Raw genomic sequence first — 18,588 nt, 5'->3', positions numbered from 1 at the left:
GCTTTGCTTTATCTTGGCCAGGTCGCAGTTGTAAATGAGAACTTGTTCTCAACTGGCCTCCCTGGTTAAATAAAGGTGAAATTAAAAATAAAATATATTTCAGAATTTAGAAATAGTGAAAGAAGAACAGGTTGACGGGGGAAAATGTGTGTGTGTGTGTGTGTGTGTGTGTGTGTGTGTGTGTCTGTGTGTGTGTGTGTGTGTGTGTGTGTCTGTGTGTGTGTGTGTGTGTGTGTGTCTGTGTGTGTGTGTGTGTGTGTCTGTGTGTGTGTGTGTGTGTGTGTGTGTGTCTGTGTGTGTGTGTGTGTGTGTGTGTGTGTCTGTGTGTGTGTGTGTGTGTGTCTGTGTGTTGTGTGTGTGTGTCTGTGTGTGTGTGTGTGTGTGTGTGTGTGTGTGTGTGCGTGTGTGTGTGTGTGTGTGTGTGTGTGTGTGTGTGTGTGTGTGTGTGTGTGTGTCTGTGTGTGTGTGTGTGTGTGTGTGTCTGTGTGTGTGTGTGTGTGTGTGTGTGTGTGTCTGTGTGTGTGTGTCTGTGTGTCTGTGTGTGTGTGTGTGTGTGTGTGTGTGTGTGTGTGTCTGTGTGTGTGTGTCTGTGTGTGTGTGTGTGTGTGTGTGTGTGTGTGTGTGTGTGTGTGTGTGTGTGTGTGTGTGTGTGTGTGTGTGTGCGCATAACGTTAGAGAGAGTGTGAGAGAGACAGAGACTGAAAGCATGATAGAGAGAGGGCTCCAGCACACCTGCTGAACTCAATCATCGCTTTACAATTTTAAAGACAATGAAAGCAGATCTGTTACCATGTTACTATTCACAGAAACCTAAATCCACTAGGCTTGGGTTTTCCATCAATACTAATAAAACAGGGAATTCATTCAAAATGTTAAAACTTGGTATTACTCAGCTATAGTATACTATAGAGGGTGAGGTGTGATTGCATGCATATCCAATGTGTAACACAGACACACAACCAACCAACACAGTCTTCATAAACATAAAGTGACTTCCTGTCAGTGGCAGTTTCAGTTAGAATCACCATGGTGACAACATAAATGATGTTTACACAGTAGATAACGGAGAGGAAATGTTCCTCCAAAGAGCTGGGATGAGTAGGAATTCACACTGAGCAATAGAATGGGATTTTGATCATGTGCAATGTATGAGTCACGTTTTATGAGGTGACCATTCAAATATTCACTTTATTTTACAGCCACACATAGAGTGAACAGTTTGAACCTGGTGGGGAGAAAATCACAATAATAAATGTGTCCCCCTATGCTGGGGTATTATTTTTAGATTATTTTTTAAATGTATTAATATTAGATTTGAGATTTTTTACAGAAAAGTTGAAACACGAGAAGTAATACTGTAACACAAATCATTTCATTATGCTTGTATTGTCTATTGTCACATAAGTGATTCAGTTCGAGTGGTCTACAGAAGAAAGGTCAGTGGTGTTCATCAACAAAACATCTTCAGGCAATGTTGTGAATAAGCCATGTACATCAGTTTTCATACAAGTTATCCAGCTCCCAACATTTCTATCTATCACACAGCTAATGCCTTATGTTCCTGTCCAATAATCCAATTAACAAACACTCAGTACGGTATTAAGCAATGGCTTCAGTTGAATTTGCTTTGTTCAGCTAACTATAATGCACATTCATGACAATCCTAGCATCTCCCTCCACTTAATGAGATAGTTGAGTGATACGTACAGTAGGATGTGGTAAAATATCTTCATCATCTCTCACTTCGTCTATCTTCAATCTCTTCATGTTCTCCGTGGTTGAAGGAAAAAGGAAAGTCTTCTCCTCAATAAGATTAGGTAATCTCAACGTAAATCAGTGCTACCAACTTGTTCCTCCAGATAGGATTGGCCGGGATTTGAGAGAGGGTGATTCATTATATAATCAAATGGTGACTATGCTACTTTGCCGGGCCCAGTGTGTCTGCAGTCCTTCAGAATCACATATCTATGCCGATTCCCCTTGTGATACTGTATTTCTGACTGAAAGCTCTTATTGTTACAACATTAAAAAAAACAAGAATACTGAATGAATGCAACCAAATATCTTCAGCCAAAGGAGCAACAAAGGCTTCATTAAATCTGCCAGACACCTTGCCTCTCTTTAGAAATGCACAAAGAAATCACAGGTTGGCCCAATGCCCTCTAAGGGACCTTCACAATTCTTAAAATAGCCATAATCATCCTATACATTGAGGGGGGCATGTACAGTATGTCAGTACATAGTGCTGTTTATATGCTGGTTTTGCGAGTGTGACCTACAGCATGCAGCAGCCCCTAAACCTGAATGAGCTGAATCATTAACCCAGGAGGCTAGGTTGCTACTAGGACAGAGAGGGATTACCGTGAGCAAGGTTTTCCCTCTACTACTGTGTATGGTTTTATGACGTAGCATGCAGCAGCCCTGGTTTAACTCTTCCATTTAATCCCACTAGGGGTCTAATTTAGCCAACATACAGTTGAAGTCAGAAGTTTACATACACCTAATACATTTAAACTCAGTTTTTCACAATTCCTGACATTTAATCTGAGTAAAAATTCCCTATTTTAGGTCAGTTAGGATCTCCACTTTATTTTAAGAATATGAAATGTAAGAATAATAGTATATAAAAGCTGAAATAAATCATTCTATTTATTTCATCACATTCCCTGTGGGTCAGAAGTTTCCATACACTCAATTAGTATTTGGTAGCATTGCCTTTAAATTGTTTAACTTGGGTCAAACAATAAGTTGGGTGAATTTTGGCCCATTCCTCCTGACAGTTGTGGTGTAACTGAGTTAGGTTTGTAAGCCTCCTTGCTCACACACGCTTTTTCAGTTCTGCCCACAAATGTTCTATAGGATTGAGGTCAGGGCTTTGTGATGGCCACTCCAATACCTTGACTTTGTTGTCCTTAAGTCATTTTGCCACAACTTTGGAAGTATGCTTGGGGTCATTGTCCATTTGGAAGACCCATTTGCGACCAAGCTTTAACTTCTTTACTGATGTCTTGAGATGTTGCTTCAATATATCCACATCATTTTTTTCCCTCATGATGCCATCTATTTTGTGAAGTGCACCAGTTCCTCCTGCAGCAAAGCATCCCCACAACATGATGCTGCCACCCCTATTGTTCACGGGTTGGGATGGTGTTCATCGGCTTGCAAGCCTCCCCCTTTTCCTCCAAAAATAACGATGGTCATTATGGAAAAACAGTTCCATTTTTGTTTCATCAGACCAGAGGACATTTCTCCAAAAAGTATGATCTTTGTCCCCATGTGCAGTTGCAAGCCGTAGTCTAGCTTTTTTATGGCGGTTTTGGAGCAGTGGCTTCTTCCTTGCTGAGCGGCCTTTCAGGTTATGTCAATATAGGACTTGTTTTACTGTGGATATAGATACTTTTGTACCTGTTTCCTCCAGGATCTTCACAAGGTCCTTTGCTGTTGTTCTGGGATTGATTTTCACTTTTCGCACCAAAGTACGTTCATCTCTAGGAGACAGAACGCGTCTCCTTCCTGAGTGGTATGACGGATGCATGGTCCCATGGTGTTTATACTTGCGTACTATTGTTTGTACAGATGAACGTGGTACCTTCAGGCGTTTGGAAATTGCTCCCAAGGATGAACCAGACTTGTGGAGGTCTATAATTTTTTTTCTGAGGTCTTGGCTGATTTCTTTTGATTTTTCCCATGATGTCAAGGAAAGAGGCACTGAGTTTGAAGGTAGGCCTTGAAATACATCTACAGGTACACATCCAATTGACTCAAATGATGTCAATTAGCCTATCAGAAGCTTCTAAAGCCATGACATCATTTTCTGGAATTTTCCAAGCTGTTTAAAGGCACAGTCAACTTAGTGTATGTAAACTTCTGACCCACTGGAATTGGGATACAGTGAAATAATCTGTCTGTAAACAATTTTTGGAAAAATGACTTGTCATGCACAAAGTAGATGTTCTAACCGAATTGCCAAAACTATAGTTTGTTAACAAGAAATTTGTGGAGTGGTTGAAAAACGAGTTTTAATGACTTCAACCTAAGTGTATGTAAACTTCCGACTTCAACTGTATGTAGTTCTGTCCTTGAGCTGTTCATGTCTATTAATGTTCTGTATTATGTCATGTTTCATGTTCTGTGTGGACCCCAGGAAGAGTAGCTGCTGCTTTCACAACAGCTAATGGGGATCGTAATAAAATACCAAATACCTCCAGTTTGAGCCATGAGAGATTGACATGCATATTATTTATGTTAGCTCTCCGTGTACATTTAAGGGCCAGCCATGCTGCCCTGTTCTGAGCCAATTGTAATTTCCCGAAGTCCCTCTTTTGGGCACCTGACCACATGACTGAACAGTAGCCCATGTCCAAGAAACTAGGACCTGTAGGATCTGTTTTGTTGATTGTGTTGTTAAAAAGGCAGAGCTGCACTTTATTATGGACGGACTTCTCCCCATCTTAGCGACTGTTGTATCAACATGTTTTGACCATGACAGTTTACAATCCAGGGTTACTCCAAGCAGTTTAATCACCTCAACTTGCTCTGTTTCCACATTATTTATTACAAGATTTTGTTTAGGTTTAGGGTTTAGCAAATCATTTGTATTTATTTAGGACTGACTTGTTTCTTGCCACTCGTTCTGAAACTAACTGCAGCTCTTTGTTAAGGCCATATGTGAGTCTTTCACAAGACACCATTACTGGCCATCGTCTTATATCTAACGTGTAATAATTGCATAACACAACAGATTGGGTAAACTGGAATGACACGCTCACTCATGGTTGCACAAAAAGAGCAGTGCTCAAACCATGCCCCAAAATATTCCAATGAGCCGCCACCCCTACATTTGAAATATCACTAAAAGAGGAAAGACATTTTTTTTGAACTGCAAAGAACCATTCCAGTACTCAAAGGGTTCTTTGGGTCATCGAACCATCACCCTTCCCAAAGAACCCTTGAGGAAACCTAATTTCTTAGTATTTAGCATGTGTTGAGTAAGACATATTGACACTTACCAATGGTTTCCAAATCTATATTCAATTGTCACCTCCTGTAGAATTCAGTTACACAGTCAGGTAAAGTGATTCATTTTTATTCATATCCTGTGTTACAACATTGGAATGTCCCCTATTACAGTTGAAGTCGGAAGTTTACATACACTTAGGTTGGAGTCACTTAAAACTAGTTTTTCAACCAGTCCACAAATTTCTTGTTAACAAACTATAGTTTTGGCAAGTTGGTTAGGACATCTACTTTGTGAATGACACAAGTCATTTTTCCCACAACTGTTTACAGACAGATTATTTTACTTATAATTCACTGTATCACAATTCCAGTGGGTCAGAAGTTTACACACACTAAGTTGACTGTGCCGTTTAAACAGCTTGGAAAATTCCAGAAAATGATGTTATAAGCTAATTGACATAATTTGAGTCAATTGGAAGTGTACCTGTGGATGTATTTCAAGGCCTAACTTCAAACTCAGTGCCTCTTTCCTTGACATCATGGGAAAATCAAAAGAAATTAACCAAGACCTCAGAAAAAAAATTATAGACCTCCACATGTCTGGTTCATCCTTTGGTGTGAAAAGAACAACAGCAAAGGACCTTGTGAAGATGCTGGAGGAAAGGTGAAAAAGTATCTATATCCACCTTAAATCGAGTCCAATATCAACATAACCTGAAATGTCGCTCAGCAAGGAAGAAGCCACTGATCCAAAACCGCCATAAAAAAAACAGACCACGGTTTGCAACTGCACATGGGGACAAAGATCGTACTTTTTGGAGAAATGTCCTCTGGTCTGATGAAACAAAAATAGAACTGTTTGGCCATAATGACCATCGTTATGTTTGGAGGAAAAAGGGGGATGCTTGCAAGCCGAAGAACACCATCCCAACCGTGAAGCATGGGGGTGGCAGCATCATGTTGTGGGGATGCTTTGCTGAAGGAGGGACTGGTACACTTCACAAAATAGATTGCATCATGAGGATGGAACATTCTGTGGATATATTGAAGCAACATCTCAAGACATCAGTCAGGAAGTTAAAGCTTGGTCGCAAATGGGTCTTCCAAATGGACAATGATCCCAAGCATACATTCAAATTTGTGGCAAAATGGCTTAAGGACAACAAAGTCAAGTTATTGGAGTGACCATCACAAAGCCCTGACCTCAATCCCATAGAAAATTTGTGGGCAGAACTGAAAAAGCGTGTGCGAGCAAGGAGGCCTACAAACCTGACTCAGTTACACCAGCTCTGTCAGGAGGAATGGGCCAAAATTCACCCAACTTATTGTGGGAAGCTTGTGGAAGGCTACCTGAAACGTTCGACCCAAGTTCAACAATTTAAAGGCAATGCTACCAAATACTAATTGAGTGCATGTAAACTTCTGACCCACAGGGAATGTGATGAAAGAAATAAAAGCTGAAATAAATTCTTCTCCCTACTATTATTTCATATTCTTAAAATAAAGTCGTGATCCTAACTGACCTAAAACAGGGAATTTTTACTAGGATTACATGTCAGGAATTGTGAAAAACTGAGTTTCAATGTATTTGGCTACGGTGTATGGGAACTTCCAACTTCAACTGTACATACATCTTTTTTTTAATTTTTTTTACAAAAGGCACACGTAGCCTAAATATCAATACATACACACAAACTATCTATTCTAGTCAAACACGGGAGAGTCGTTGTGCCGTGAGGTGTTGCTTTATGTTTTTTTAAACCAGGTTTGCTGTTTATTTGAGCAATTTGAGATGGAACGGAGAGATTGAGAGATTGACTTCATCACTACTTGTTTTTGTAAAAAGTGTAAACATGCTGAATGCACCGAGGTGTCTGTTTAAACTACCAGCATACAGCTCAGACACCCTTGCATACCCCACAAGACATGCCACCAAAGGTCTCTTCACAATCCCCAAATGAAGAACAGACTATGGGAGGCAAACTGTACTACATAAAGCCATGGCTATGTGGAACTCTATTCTACATCAGGTAACTGATGCAACTAGTACAGGTATTCCCAAACTGGGGTGCGCGCAATGCCGTCGGGGGTACACCAAATAAAAAAATATAGTCCATTTATATTTTCCAACTGGGCTATACATTTGGGTGAGGTTTTTTTCTTGCCCGAGTAGCCTTGTTTCACTGCCAAATATAAAATTAAACCATCTAGTATTCAGCGAAATAACAACAAAATGTCAAATACAGCTAGCGTAGTCAAATAATTAACATCCAATCACATTAACCGTTACTCTCTCGTGTGAATTCCACTAACGGTCCGTATGTAGCCAAACGTAGCTGCTGCTCATTCCGTTTGCTCGAAAATTGATAAATGGTTAAAAAAAAGTAAGGCCCGCATCCATAGAGACACATACCAGCTCTACTGGTAGTACTGCTACTACCAGCAGTACTACACCAGTACTACACCTGTCCATGACAAAAGTTGTTCTGCTTCCACGAGCACATCCAATGCTAGCATCAGTAATTCTACATTTGTTGTTAGCCCAGCTAGCATGGACACTGACAGTTGTGAATCTGATGCAGCCAAAGAGCTACTGCCCGCTTACCCGGGAAAGCACCGAACAACAGACAGGGACATCGAAGAGGCGCAAATATGATGAGAACTACATTGATTTGGGGTTCACTTATATTGGGAGTAGTGCCTTTCCTCAGCCACAGTGTGTTATATGTGCAAAAGTACTATCTCACAACGCGATGAAACCTTCACTCTTGCGCAGACATTTAGAAACAAAACATGCCAATTTGAAAAATAAGCCACAGGAGTTTTTTGAGCGAGAATTAAGACGACTTTCGAGTAGTAAGATCTATAATACCATAAATAAGAAGGGGCTAGAAGCGTTTTTATGTGGTGAGTTATATGTCCGTTATGGGGGGTCAATTAGGAGACATTCTCTTCTGCAAACGACTGGAAACCAGGACATCATGAGAGGATATTTTTTAAGTACGGGACAGCTTTGTGACATCAAATAGACTTTGGTGGTCAAGATGTGTTGGTATCTGTACTGATGGTGCAAAAGTCATGACTGGGAGACCTAGTGGAGTGGTAACGCGCGTACAAGCAGTTGCTCCCGATGCCACTTGGGTACACTGCAGCATCCACCGAGAGGCTCTTGCTGCCAAAGGAATGCTTGACAGCTTGAAAGACGTTTTGGACACTACAGTGAAAATGGTTAACTTTGTTAAAGCAAGGCCTCTGAACTCTCGTGTATTTTCTGCACTATGCAGTGAAAGGGCAGCGACCACGTAATGCTTTTACAACATACAGAAGTGCGCAGGTTATCAAGGGGCAAAGTACTGACCCATTTTTTTGAATTGAGAGACGTGCTTAAAGTTTTCTTTACTGACCATAATTTTCACTTGTCTGACCGCTTGCATGATGACGAGTTTCTCAGACGACTGGCCTATCTGGGTGATGTTTTTTCTCACCTGAATGATCTGAATCTAGGATTACAGGGACTCTCTGCAACTATATTCAATATGTGGGACAAAATTGAGGCTATGATTAAGAAGTTGGAGCTCTTCTCTGTCTGCATTAACAAGGACAACACACAAGTCTTTCCATCATTGTATCATTTTTTGTGTGCAAATGAACTCAAGCTTACAGACAATGTCAAATGTGATATAGCGAAGCACCTGAGTGAGTTGGGTGCGCAATTACGCAGGTACTTTCCTGAAACGAATGACACAAACAACTGGATTCGTTATCCCTTTCATGCTCTACCTCCAGTCCACTTACCGATATCTGAACAAGAAAGCCTCATCGAAATTGCATTCAAGTGGTTCTGTGAAAATTGAATTTAAATCAGAAGCCACTGCCAGATTTCTGGATTTGGCTGCGCTCAGAGTATCCTGCCTTGGCAAATCGCGCTGTTAAGACACTGATGCCCTTTGCAACCACGTACCTATGTGAGAGGGGTTTCTTGGCCATCACTAGCATGGAAACTAAATACAGGCACAGACTGTGTGTGGAAAATGATTTAATCCTGAGACTCTCTCCAATACAACCCAACATTGCAGAGTTATGTGCATCATTTCAATCACACCCTTCTCATTAACCCGTGGTGAGTTTACAGGCTTACAATGATGACAAAAAACAACATTTGAGAGTGCGCTGACCCTGGTGCTAGAGGGGGTACGCAGCTGGAGGTTGAATGTTTGAAGGGCTACGGGACTCTAACAACTTTGGGAACCACTGAACTAGTAGAATCAGATTTGAAAAACAGATAAAAATACACCTTAAGGAACAGCAGGGACTGTGAAGAGACACACACACAGGCACAGACACACATACACATGATTAGGCACACACTCTACACACACGTACACATGGATGCTGTATTGTAAATATGTGATAGTAGCCTGAGGGAACACTCTAAATGTATAGGGTAAAGTGTTACGAAATGTAATGTTATGTAATATTTTAAACTGTATAACTGCCCTAATGTTGTTGGACCCCAGGAAGAGTAGCTGCTGCCTTGGCAACTAATGGGGATCCATAATAAATACAAACATATATTGTCGGGACTAGGTGTTAGTTTGACTCCTGACTATATGCTGCCAAAGTCTGGACCAGGTGTGAGTTTGACTCCTGACTATATGCTGTCAAGGTCTGGACTAGGCCTGCGGTTCAAACTCATAAAAGACACACCCTCACATTATGCCCTTGGTGGAATCCACGTCATCTTGGAGGGGGTCCAAATGATTAGCCAAGCAAGGGTAGTCGGCTTTGCGAGTGTACAATTATGTTCACTCCGGGGCTGAAACTCCCCATAATTCAATTCGCGACGATTGTACATCCGCTAAGAAAAGTCTGCGAAAACTTAAAAACAACATCAATGGAGAAGTCAACATACAAGTGTAAGTAAAAACGAATGCAAATAAATTAGAAATTGTGCTAATAATGCACATGACGGCACAAACACGTCTCGTAAAAAGTAAATATGTTTTTGGTTATCTTTCAGAAATTGTAGAAATAAAACATATTCCTTCTTCAGAAGTTCCAGCTAGGCAGGCTAACGCTAGTTAGCTAATTATTTTGCTAGCTATCACACAGTAGGCGTATATTAATAATTACATATGTAATATAAGTAGACATACACTCATATTTGACTGTAGTGCATATAAAGCATCCACAAGCTACCGGTGGCTGAAAACACAATCATCGCGGGATGAACGAGTGACGAATTTCCAGCCAATGGTGGTCCTTTTAAAAATCACTATTTCCTCCCTCGCCTTGCAAGCGTATGCTTGTCAGACGTCATGATACGTCATCAGAAGTCTCCACTTAATTTGAGGGCTGAGGGGATAGGGTGTGTCTTTTTTAAGTGTTTGGACTGCAGCCTTCGAGTTAGTTTGACTCCTGACCACATGTTGCCCCTAGAGGGTTGATTTGTCTTTCCTTGCTGTGTCTCATCTGACCAGAAATATTATATCCTCTTCTTTCGTTATACCAATAAAACGACACAAGTATAATTATAATCCTGTGAAATCGAAAATTCCGTTGCCCCTGGAGACTACTCACTGTGGATGCAGCTTGTAGAGCGTTCCGTTCACCCCCACAGTGATGTTCATTTGGTTCGGCCCACAGTTCTATCGGATTGTATCGACAACGGTGGCCACCAGGCGGAGACAATGTACCACACACACTTCCCTTTCTCAGAGGTCCCCAGCCGGCCTCTCTGGGAGGAGAAGATTCAACTGATTAAGTTACAAAATAAACTGGATAATATATATAGATTCAATAAACTGGATAATATATATAGATTCAATAAACTGGATAATATATATAGATTAAATAAACTGGATAATATATAGAGATTAAAAGCAGAAGGAGACATTATTATATCTAGGAAAAAATGGATTGAGGAGGGAGAACAGAATTCATCCTATTTCTTTAGACTTGAAAAATTTCACTCTACAAATAACACTATCCACAAGTTAAACATTGATGGTGTTATTACAGATGACCAAAAATGAATTGCTAAATATTGTAGCAATTTTTACAGGAAATTGTATAGCTCTACGTACTGTCAGGAATCCACAGATATGTTTTTTGACTCACTGAATAATGTTCACTCTATCAGTGATATAGAATCTAAACAGTGTGATGAACCCATCAACGTTGAAGAGATTATAGAGTCAATCAAACATCTAAAGAACAATAAATCACCAGGTGTTGATGGAATTACTTCAGAATTTTACAAATACTTTTCTGAACAAGTAGCTATTTGAAGTCTTTTTAGAGAGTGTTTTAAATAATGTTCTCCCTCCTACAATGAGTCAGGGGTTAATAACACTGATGCCTAAGCCTAAAAAAGAAGTGCTGCTCATCGATAACTGGCGTCCAATTTATCTTCTTAATAGTGACCATAAGATATTAGCCTTACTACTTGCAAAAATAATTAAAGAAGTCCTGGATGCAATCATTGATGAAACACAGTCTGGCTTTATGAGGAACAGACATATTTCTAACAATATCAGACTAGTATTAGACCTACTTGACTACTCAGACCTAATAACCGAGGATAGCTTCATATTATTTGTAGTTTTTTATAAAGCATTTGACACAGTAGAGCATCAGTTCCTCTTCCACTCTCTTGAGAAATTTGGCTTGGGGATTTTTTTCTGTAAGGCTATTAAGAATCTCGATACATATGGTAACAGCTCTATCAACTTGAAATATGGCACCTCACCTAGATTTGAGTTAAAGAGAGGAATTGGGCTTGGTTGTACTATCTCTCCATATCTATTAATCACCCAACTTCTTACAAATTCTTTAAATAATAGTCCTGTACAAGGTATTTCCAGAGCTGGTAAAGAAATTAGAAGCCAGCTGGCTGACGATACTACATTTTTTCTGAAAGACGCTAACCAAATTCCCATATCGATCAATGTGATACAATCCTTTTCCAAAGCATCTGGTCTATATCTTAACATTAATAAATGTGAACTCATGGCTGTCAAAGATTGTGTGACACCTTCAAATTATGGTATTCCAGTGATAGAAGAACTTACAGTTGAAGTCGAAAGTTTTACATACACTTAGGTTGTAGTCATTTAAACTAGTTTTTCAACCACTCCATAAATTTCTTGCTAACAAACTATAGTTTTGGCAAGTCGGTTAGGACATCTACTATGTGCATGACACAAGTAATTTTACCAACAATTGTTTACAGACCGATTATTTCACTTATAATTCACTGTATCACAATTCCAGTGGGTCAGACGTTTACATACACTAAGTTGCCTGTGCCTTTAAACAGCTTGGAAAATTCCAGAAAATTATGTCATGGCTTTAGAAGCTTCTGATAGGCTAATTGACATCATTTGAGTCAATTGGAGGTGTACCTGTGGATATATTTCAAGGCCTACCTTCAAACTAAGTGTCTCTTTGCTTGACGACAAGGGAAAATCAAAAGAAATCAGCCAAGACCTAAGGAAAAAATGGTATACCTCCACAAGTCTGGTTCATCCTTGGGAGCAATTTTCAAATGCCTGAAGGTACCACGTTCATCTGTACAAACAATAGTACGCAAGTATAAACACCATGGGACCACGCAGCCGTCATACCGCTCTGGAAGGAGACGCATTTTGTCTCCTAGAGATGAACGTACTTTGGTGCAAAAAGTGCAAATCAATCCCAGAACAACAGCAAAGGACCTTGTGAAGATGCTGGAGGAAACCGATACAAAAGTATCTATATCCACAGTTAGAGTCCTATATCGAAATAACCTGAAAGGCCGCTCAGCAAGGAAGAAGCCACTGCTCCAAAACCGCCATAAAAATGCCAGACTACGGTTTGCAACTGCACATGGGGACAAAGATCGTACTTTTTGGAGAAATGTCCTCTAGTCTGATGAAACAAAAATAGAACTGTTTGGCCATAATGACCATCTTTATTTTTGGAGGAAAAGGGGGGAGGCTTGCAAGCCTAAGAACACCATCCCAACCGTGAAGCACAGAGGTGGCAGCATCATGTTGTGGGGGTGCTTTGCTGCAGGAGGGCCTGGTGCCCTTCACAAAATAGATGGCATCATGAGGAAAGAAAATTGTGTGGATATATTGAAGCAACATCTCAAGACATCAGTCAGGAAGTTAAAGCTTGGCCACAAATGGGTCTTCCAAATGGACGATGACCCCAAGCATACTTCCAAAGTTGTGGCAAAATGGCTTAAGGACAACAAAGTCAAGGTATTGGAGTGGCCATCACAAAGCCCTGACCTCAATCCTATAGAAAATTTGTGGGCAGAACTGAAAAGGCCTGTGCGAGCAAGGAGGCCTACAAACCTGACTCAGTTACACCAGCTCTGTCAGGAGGAATGGGCCAAAATTCACCCAACTTATTGTGGGAAGCTTGTGGAAGGCTACCTGAAATGTTTGACCCAAGTTAAACAATTTAAAGGCAATGCTACCAAATACTAATTAAGTGTATGTAAACTTCTGACCCACAGGGAATGTGATGAAAGAAATAAAAGCTGAAATAAATCCTACTGTCTACTATTATTCTGACATTTCACATTCTTAAAATAAACGGTGATCCTAACTGACCTAAGACAGAGAATTTTTACGAGGATTAAATGTCAGGAATTGTTAACCTGTGTTTAAATGTATTTGGCCAAGGTGTATGTAAACTTTCAACTTAAACTGTACATATTTAGGCGTAACCATTATTAAGGATCAGAAGTCTAGAGGCTTACTCCATTTTAACCCTCTTATAAAAAAAACGCAGAAGAAACTAAATCAATGGCTAAAGAGGGACTTCATCTTTAAAAGGAAGAGTCCTAATAACCAAGGCTGAGAGTATCTCTAGACTAACATATGGCGCTCTATCTTGACAGTATCTTGACAGTAAAATAAGCAAGGAGATAGACCAGATGGTTTTCAACTTTCTGTGGAGAAACCGTACCCATTACATTAGGAAAACTGTTGTAATGAACACTTATGAGTATGGTGGGCTGAATTTTCTGGACTTTACTACCTTTACTACTTTTAAGATCAATTGGATAAAACAATTCCTAAGAAGATCCACTTCTATGTAGAATTTTATTCCTCATCATGTCTTCTCTACTTTTGGTGGCCTTAACTTCATGTTGGTTTGCAATTATAATATTGACAAAGTTACAGTGACACTTTCTGCTTTTCATCGGCAGGTTTTCTTGTCATGGTCCTTAAATTCTGCTTATAAATTTTCTCCACACAGATATTATACATGGAATAATCGTGATACATTGTATAAAAATACTTATTTGTTTTTAGAATATTGGTTCTGAAATAATATCCTATTGGTGAGCCAACTGGTAAATGCAGAGGGTTTTTTACTTAGTTATAAGGAATTCTTATCACTTTACAAGGTCCCTGTAACACCTAAAGATTCTGCAATTGTTTTAGATGCCATTCCATCAGGTGTTGCTTTATTATTCAGGAACGTGTCAAGACCTGACCCTCAGAGCCTACCTTCCATTGACCCTGTTGACCCCTCTCTTTTGGTCCATTCAACAAGACCGATAGAAACCTTGTTTCAGCAGGATGTTGAATCTATACCTTATGTCATGCCTTATTGGAATGGATTTATTGATAATATCTTTTGTTAAAAAGTTTGGATGTTGCCACACATGCCTACTTGTTAACAAAATTAAGGAAGTTTCTTTTAAAATTGTTCATTAATATTATCCTGCCAACCACTATATGAAGAAGTTTAAGGAAAACATAAACTCAAATTGTACCTTTTGTAATGACCACCCAGAAACAGTGTTGCATCTTTTTTGGCATTGTATTCATGTCAGGAAACTGTGGAAAGACATCAGTAGATTTATTATTGAACACATTTATGAAGATTTCTCCACTGGCTTCCAGTTGAAGCTCGCATCCGCTACAAGACCATGGTGCTTGCCTACGGAGCTGTGAGGGGAACGGCACCTCCGTACCTTCAGGCTCTGATCAGGCCCTACACCCAAACAAGGGCACTGCGTTCATCCACCTCTGGGCTGCTCGCCTCCCTACCTCTGAGGAAGCACAGTTCCCGCTCAGCCCAGTCAAAACTGTTCGCTGCTCTGGTACCCCAATGGTGGAACAAGCTCCCTCACGACGCAAGGACAGCGGAGTCAATCACCACCTTCCGGAGACACCTGAAACCCCACCTCTTTAAGGAATACCTGGGATAGGATAAAGTAATCCTTCTAACCCCCCCCCCCAAAAAAAAAGATTTAGATGCACTATTGTAAAGTGGTTGTTCCACTGGATATCATAAGGTGAATGCACCAATTTGTAAGTCGCTCTGGATAAGAGCGTCTGCTAAATGACTTAAATGTAAATGTAATGAAGATGTTACACTATTGTGGAGAGATGTACTGCTTGGATTATTTACCTACAATACAAATAAGCTGAAACATTTTTATGTAATTAATTTCATTGTTCCTTTGGCCAAATTTCATATTCACAAATGTAAATTTACAAACACCACATTTTCTTACCTTACAAAAAGAAATTGAACTATATTTTAAGACAATTAAATACTCTACTAACAACAAAGCTGTTAGAATAATAAGTGTATGTATGTCCCTTAAGGTCGTTGTGTAATGTGATATTGTACCCACTAGCCCCGCCCCTAGCCCCGCCCACTAGCCCAATTGTCCTTTGTATATTATGTATATATACACTTGTGTTCTCCACCATCTCCATGTTTCTCATTTCTTCCATGTAACACACGTTACTCCTTGTCCCTAGGGGGCAGCATTTCACTCTGAGATCATACACATCTCACTGTTTTGTTAGTGTAGTGCAATATAAAATCACCAGGGCTGAGAATAGCTAGGCCCTACATACCAGCAATGAGTCCTATCTCACACTTGGGGTCTTCATATGACCACATCATTGTGCACGCTGTGTCATTCACCACAGCAAGAATATCCAGATCAAATTGCTACAGGAAACAAAATATTACATTTGGCCTATGGATACTTTTATAATTGCCGATAGTATAGTTATTTCCATCTAGACTAGCTATTACAGAGCACAGTAGGGCTTGTTCCATTTCACTTACATTCCTTGTTCTTATAAGCTTCTCGCAGCATTTCTACCACATCACTTCCTTCACAGTCTGTGGTCCAGCTAACCAAACTTCCCTAAGGAAGGAAGTATTACAATGGAGAGCGGTTACATACTTGAAAAATAATGGAATGTCTTACCCTGATTAAGCAGACAGGGCATTGAAATAACTGCCATTCTTTGGCATTAAGGTTTCTGATCTTTATCATGACGATTCTACTTTGACCTTATCGATTCCTGTCTGTCTGCAAGGGGAAGGAGAAGGTGAAACCAAGCGGGAGGCGAGTATTCTTCATCCCCATGTTGTCCAGAAAAATCTGAGATGTGGTTGAACACCTGGAAACAGAGAATTTGTTTGAGTCAGGTTAAGGTTTGGCACCACAGGGGTATCCTGCAAAGCAGGATAAATGAGTTAGCCAGCTAACTTGCCTAAATACTCTGAAATAACATTACTTTTTAGAAAGATAAGCTCGAAATGGGCATGGGCTGATCGACTCAACAATCAAAACACATATCTACGTTTTGATTTCTTAATAAAGCAGAAAATCACTAGCTATTTCTGGTTGTTTATCAAAGTTAGCTGGATAACTCATTGATCGTCCAGTACATGCCTCAGAGTGGGGCGGTGGCAGCCTCACCTCTCCTGTGGCCTGCATGATCTCCAGAGGGATGGCGTAGATCTTGTTGTACATGCGAACAGACTTGCTTATTCCACTCCGGATCTTCACCACCAGCACCCGGAAGTTAGTTCCTCCCAGGTCCAAAGCCAAGTACTTTCCTCGCTCTGCAATAATAAACGTTGTAATCACTTCAATTTGAATGAAACAACTTGAATCTAATTATATGATTTTAAACAGCAACATCTCATAAACTGTTTAGGTGACAGTTCAGAATAAAGTGTGATAAAGGGTATTAGCATGGTAATAACATGATAATGTTCTGCATTATGAATAACAAGGTAAACCTTCAATCTGTAGCCAGTCCTCTCACCTGTCCCATCAGTTGTCCTGTACACGAAGGAGAGCAGCATTTTAACGTAGGCCGTGCTGTGGGAATCCTAAGGCCTCTTTCTAGGGGTACCTGGGAGGATGGCGGAGAGAGTGAGAGAGAGAGGGGGGAGAAAGAGAGAAAGAGCTAGGGAGGTTTAACTATCATTGTTCACAGGCAAAGAGGACAACTGCCACTCTGAGGAGAAACCTTTCACTCTGAATATATAGTCACACAATGACAATGTTTGTCAGTGCAGTTCACACCTACTGTTAAGTCACATGTAAGTGGCTTTTTATTTTTTATTTATTTATTTCACCTTTATTTAACCAGGTAGGCAAGTTGAGAACAAGTTCTCATTTACAACTGCGACCTGGCCAAGATAAAGCAAAGCAGTTCGACACATATAACAACAATGAGTTACACATGGAGTAAAACAAACATACAGTCAATAATACAGTAGAAAAATAAGTCTATATACAATGTGAGCAAATGAGGTGAGATAAGGGAGGTAAAGGCAATAAATAGGCCATGGTGGCGAAGTAAATACAATATAGCAATTAAAACACTGGAATGGTAGATTTGACAGTAGATGAGTGTGCAAAGTAGAAATACTGGGGTGCAAAGGAACAAAATAAATAAATAAATACAGTAGGGGAAGAGATAGTTGTTTGGGCTATTTATAGATGGGCTATGTACAGGTGCAGTGATCTGTGAGCTGCTCTGACAGCTGGTGCTTAAAGCTAGTGAGGGAGATAAGTGTTTCCAGTTTCAGAGATTTTTGTAGTTCGTTCCAGTCATTGGCAGCAGAGAACTGGAAGGAGAGGTGGCCAAAGGAGGAATTGGCTTTGGGGGTGACCAGTGAGATATACCTGCTGGAACGCGTGCTACGGGTGGTGCTTTGCAGGTATCTAGTTCTATTGATAATTCATTGGAGACTGTCTGATGTTTTTGGAATGATAATACTCATTAAGATAAGACTCCCATTTAAGTTGTCTAGAGTAAATCATGAACCTAGGCTGCATTGCTAAATACCTCAGCGACTTCGGACTAAATACCTCAGCTACTTCGGACTAAATACCTCAGCTACTTCGGACTAAATACCTCAGCTACTTCGGACTAAATACCTCAGCTACTTCGTATTAAATACCTCAACTACTTCGGACTGTTCACAAGTGAAAGAGAAGGTGAAGCCCAAAGCTTTCGTCTTCTGATTAATCTGCTTCTTTTGCAGGAAGTATTTCAGAGACTCACATGGTCAAACAGCCGTAAAAGAAACATGGTTGGGCAGATTACTTAAAAAGAGAAAAGGAATCGATGACTGATTACAGATTACATGACAATAAAGGTAATTAGTAATGTAATCTGTGAACTCGAAATGAGTAACGCAATCTGATTCCTTTTGCATTACATTTCCTAGGTTAGACAGAATCGGCCTCCTCCGTTTATGCTGCAGACCTATACGTGAGTCTCTAACTCTGCCCACAGAACTGCCCAGCATCCTTGGGAAAGTACTGGCTCAGATGCTTGCTGCATGGTA

At 40.2% G+C, this 18,588-nt stretch overlaps 1 protein-coding gene across 4 annotated transcripts; it reads right to left on the bottom strand.

Annotated features, from left to right (window-relative positions):
- Nucleotides 1-14,768: 14,768 nt before the first annotated feature.
- LOC115201637 (hexokinase-2-like) lies at nt 14,769-17,192 on the bottom strand. Of its 4 annotated transcripts, none has more exons than XM_029765434.1 (5): nt 17,052-17,192; nt 16,700-16,845; nt 16,288-16,397; nt 16,057-16,138; nt 14,769-14,804 (listed from the first exon to the last, which is right to left on the bottom strand). In XM_029765434.1, the coding sequence occupies exons 1-4, from the start codon at nt 17,089-17,091 to the stop codon at nt 16,090-16,092; spliced, it is 345 nt and encodes a 114-aa protein (XP_029621294.1). In that variant the 5' UTR covers nt 17,092-17,192; the 3' UTR covers nt 14,769-14,804; nt 16,057-16,089. The 4 variants fall into 4 exon arrangements, with proteins under 4 accessions (XP_029621294.1, XP_029621293.1, XP_029621292.1 ...); XM_029765433.1 differs by lacking the exon at nt 14,769-14,804 and adding an exon at nt 15,713-15,964; XM_029765432.1 differs by lacking the exon at nt 14,769-14,804 and adding an exon at nt 15,713-15,936.
- Nucleotides 17,193-18,588: the final 1,396 nt, after the last annotated feature.

Source organism: Salmo trutta, chromosome 10, assembly GCF_901001165.1.
Source record: "Salmo trutta chromosome 10, fSalTru1.1, whole genome shotgun sequence".
Lineage (NCBI taxonomy): Eukaryota > Metazoa > Chordata > Actinopteri > Salmoniformes > Salmonidae > Salmo > Salmo trutta.
This window is presented reverse-complemented; position numbering and strand designations above follow the sequence as displayed.

Bases quoted from the DNA above. Each gene is read 5' to 3' on its own strand.
- LOC115201637 (XM_029765434.1), bottom strand. From the start codon at position 17,091: ATGCTGCTCTCCTTCGTGTACAGGACAACTGATGGGACAG. The intron at 16,398-16,699 runs GTGAGGCTGCCA...CTCTGTTTCCAG, and splicing joins TCATGCAGGCCACAGGAGAG to GTGTTCAACCACATCTCAGA. The intron at 16,139-16,287 runs GTCAAAGTAGAA...TTCCTTCCTTAG, and splicing joins GACAGACAGGAATCGATAAG to GGAAGTTTGGTTAGCTGGAC.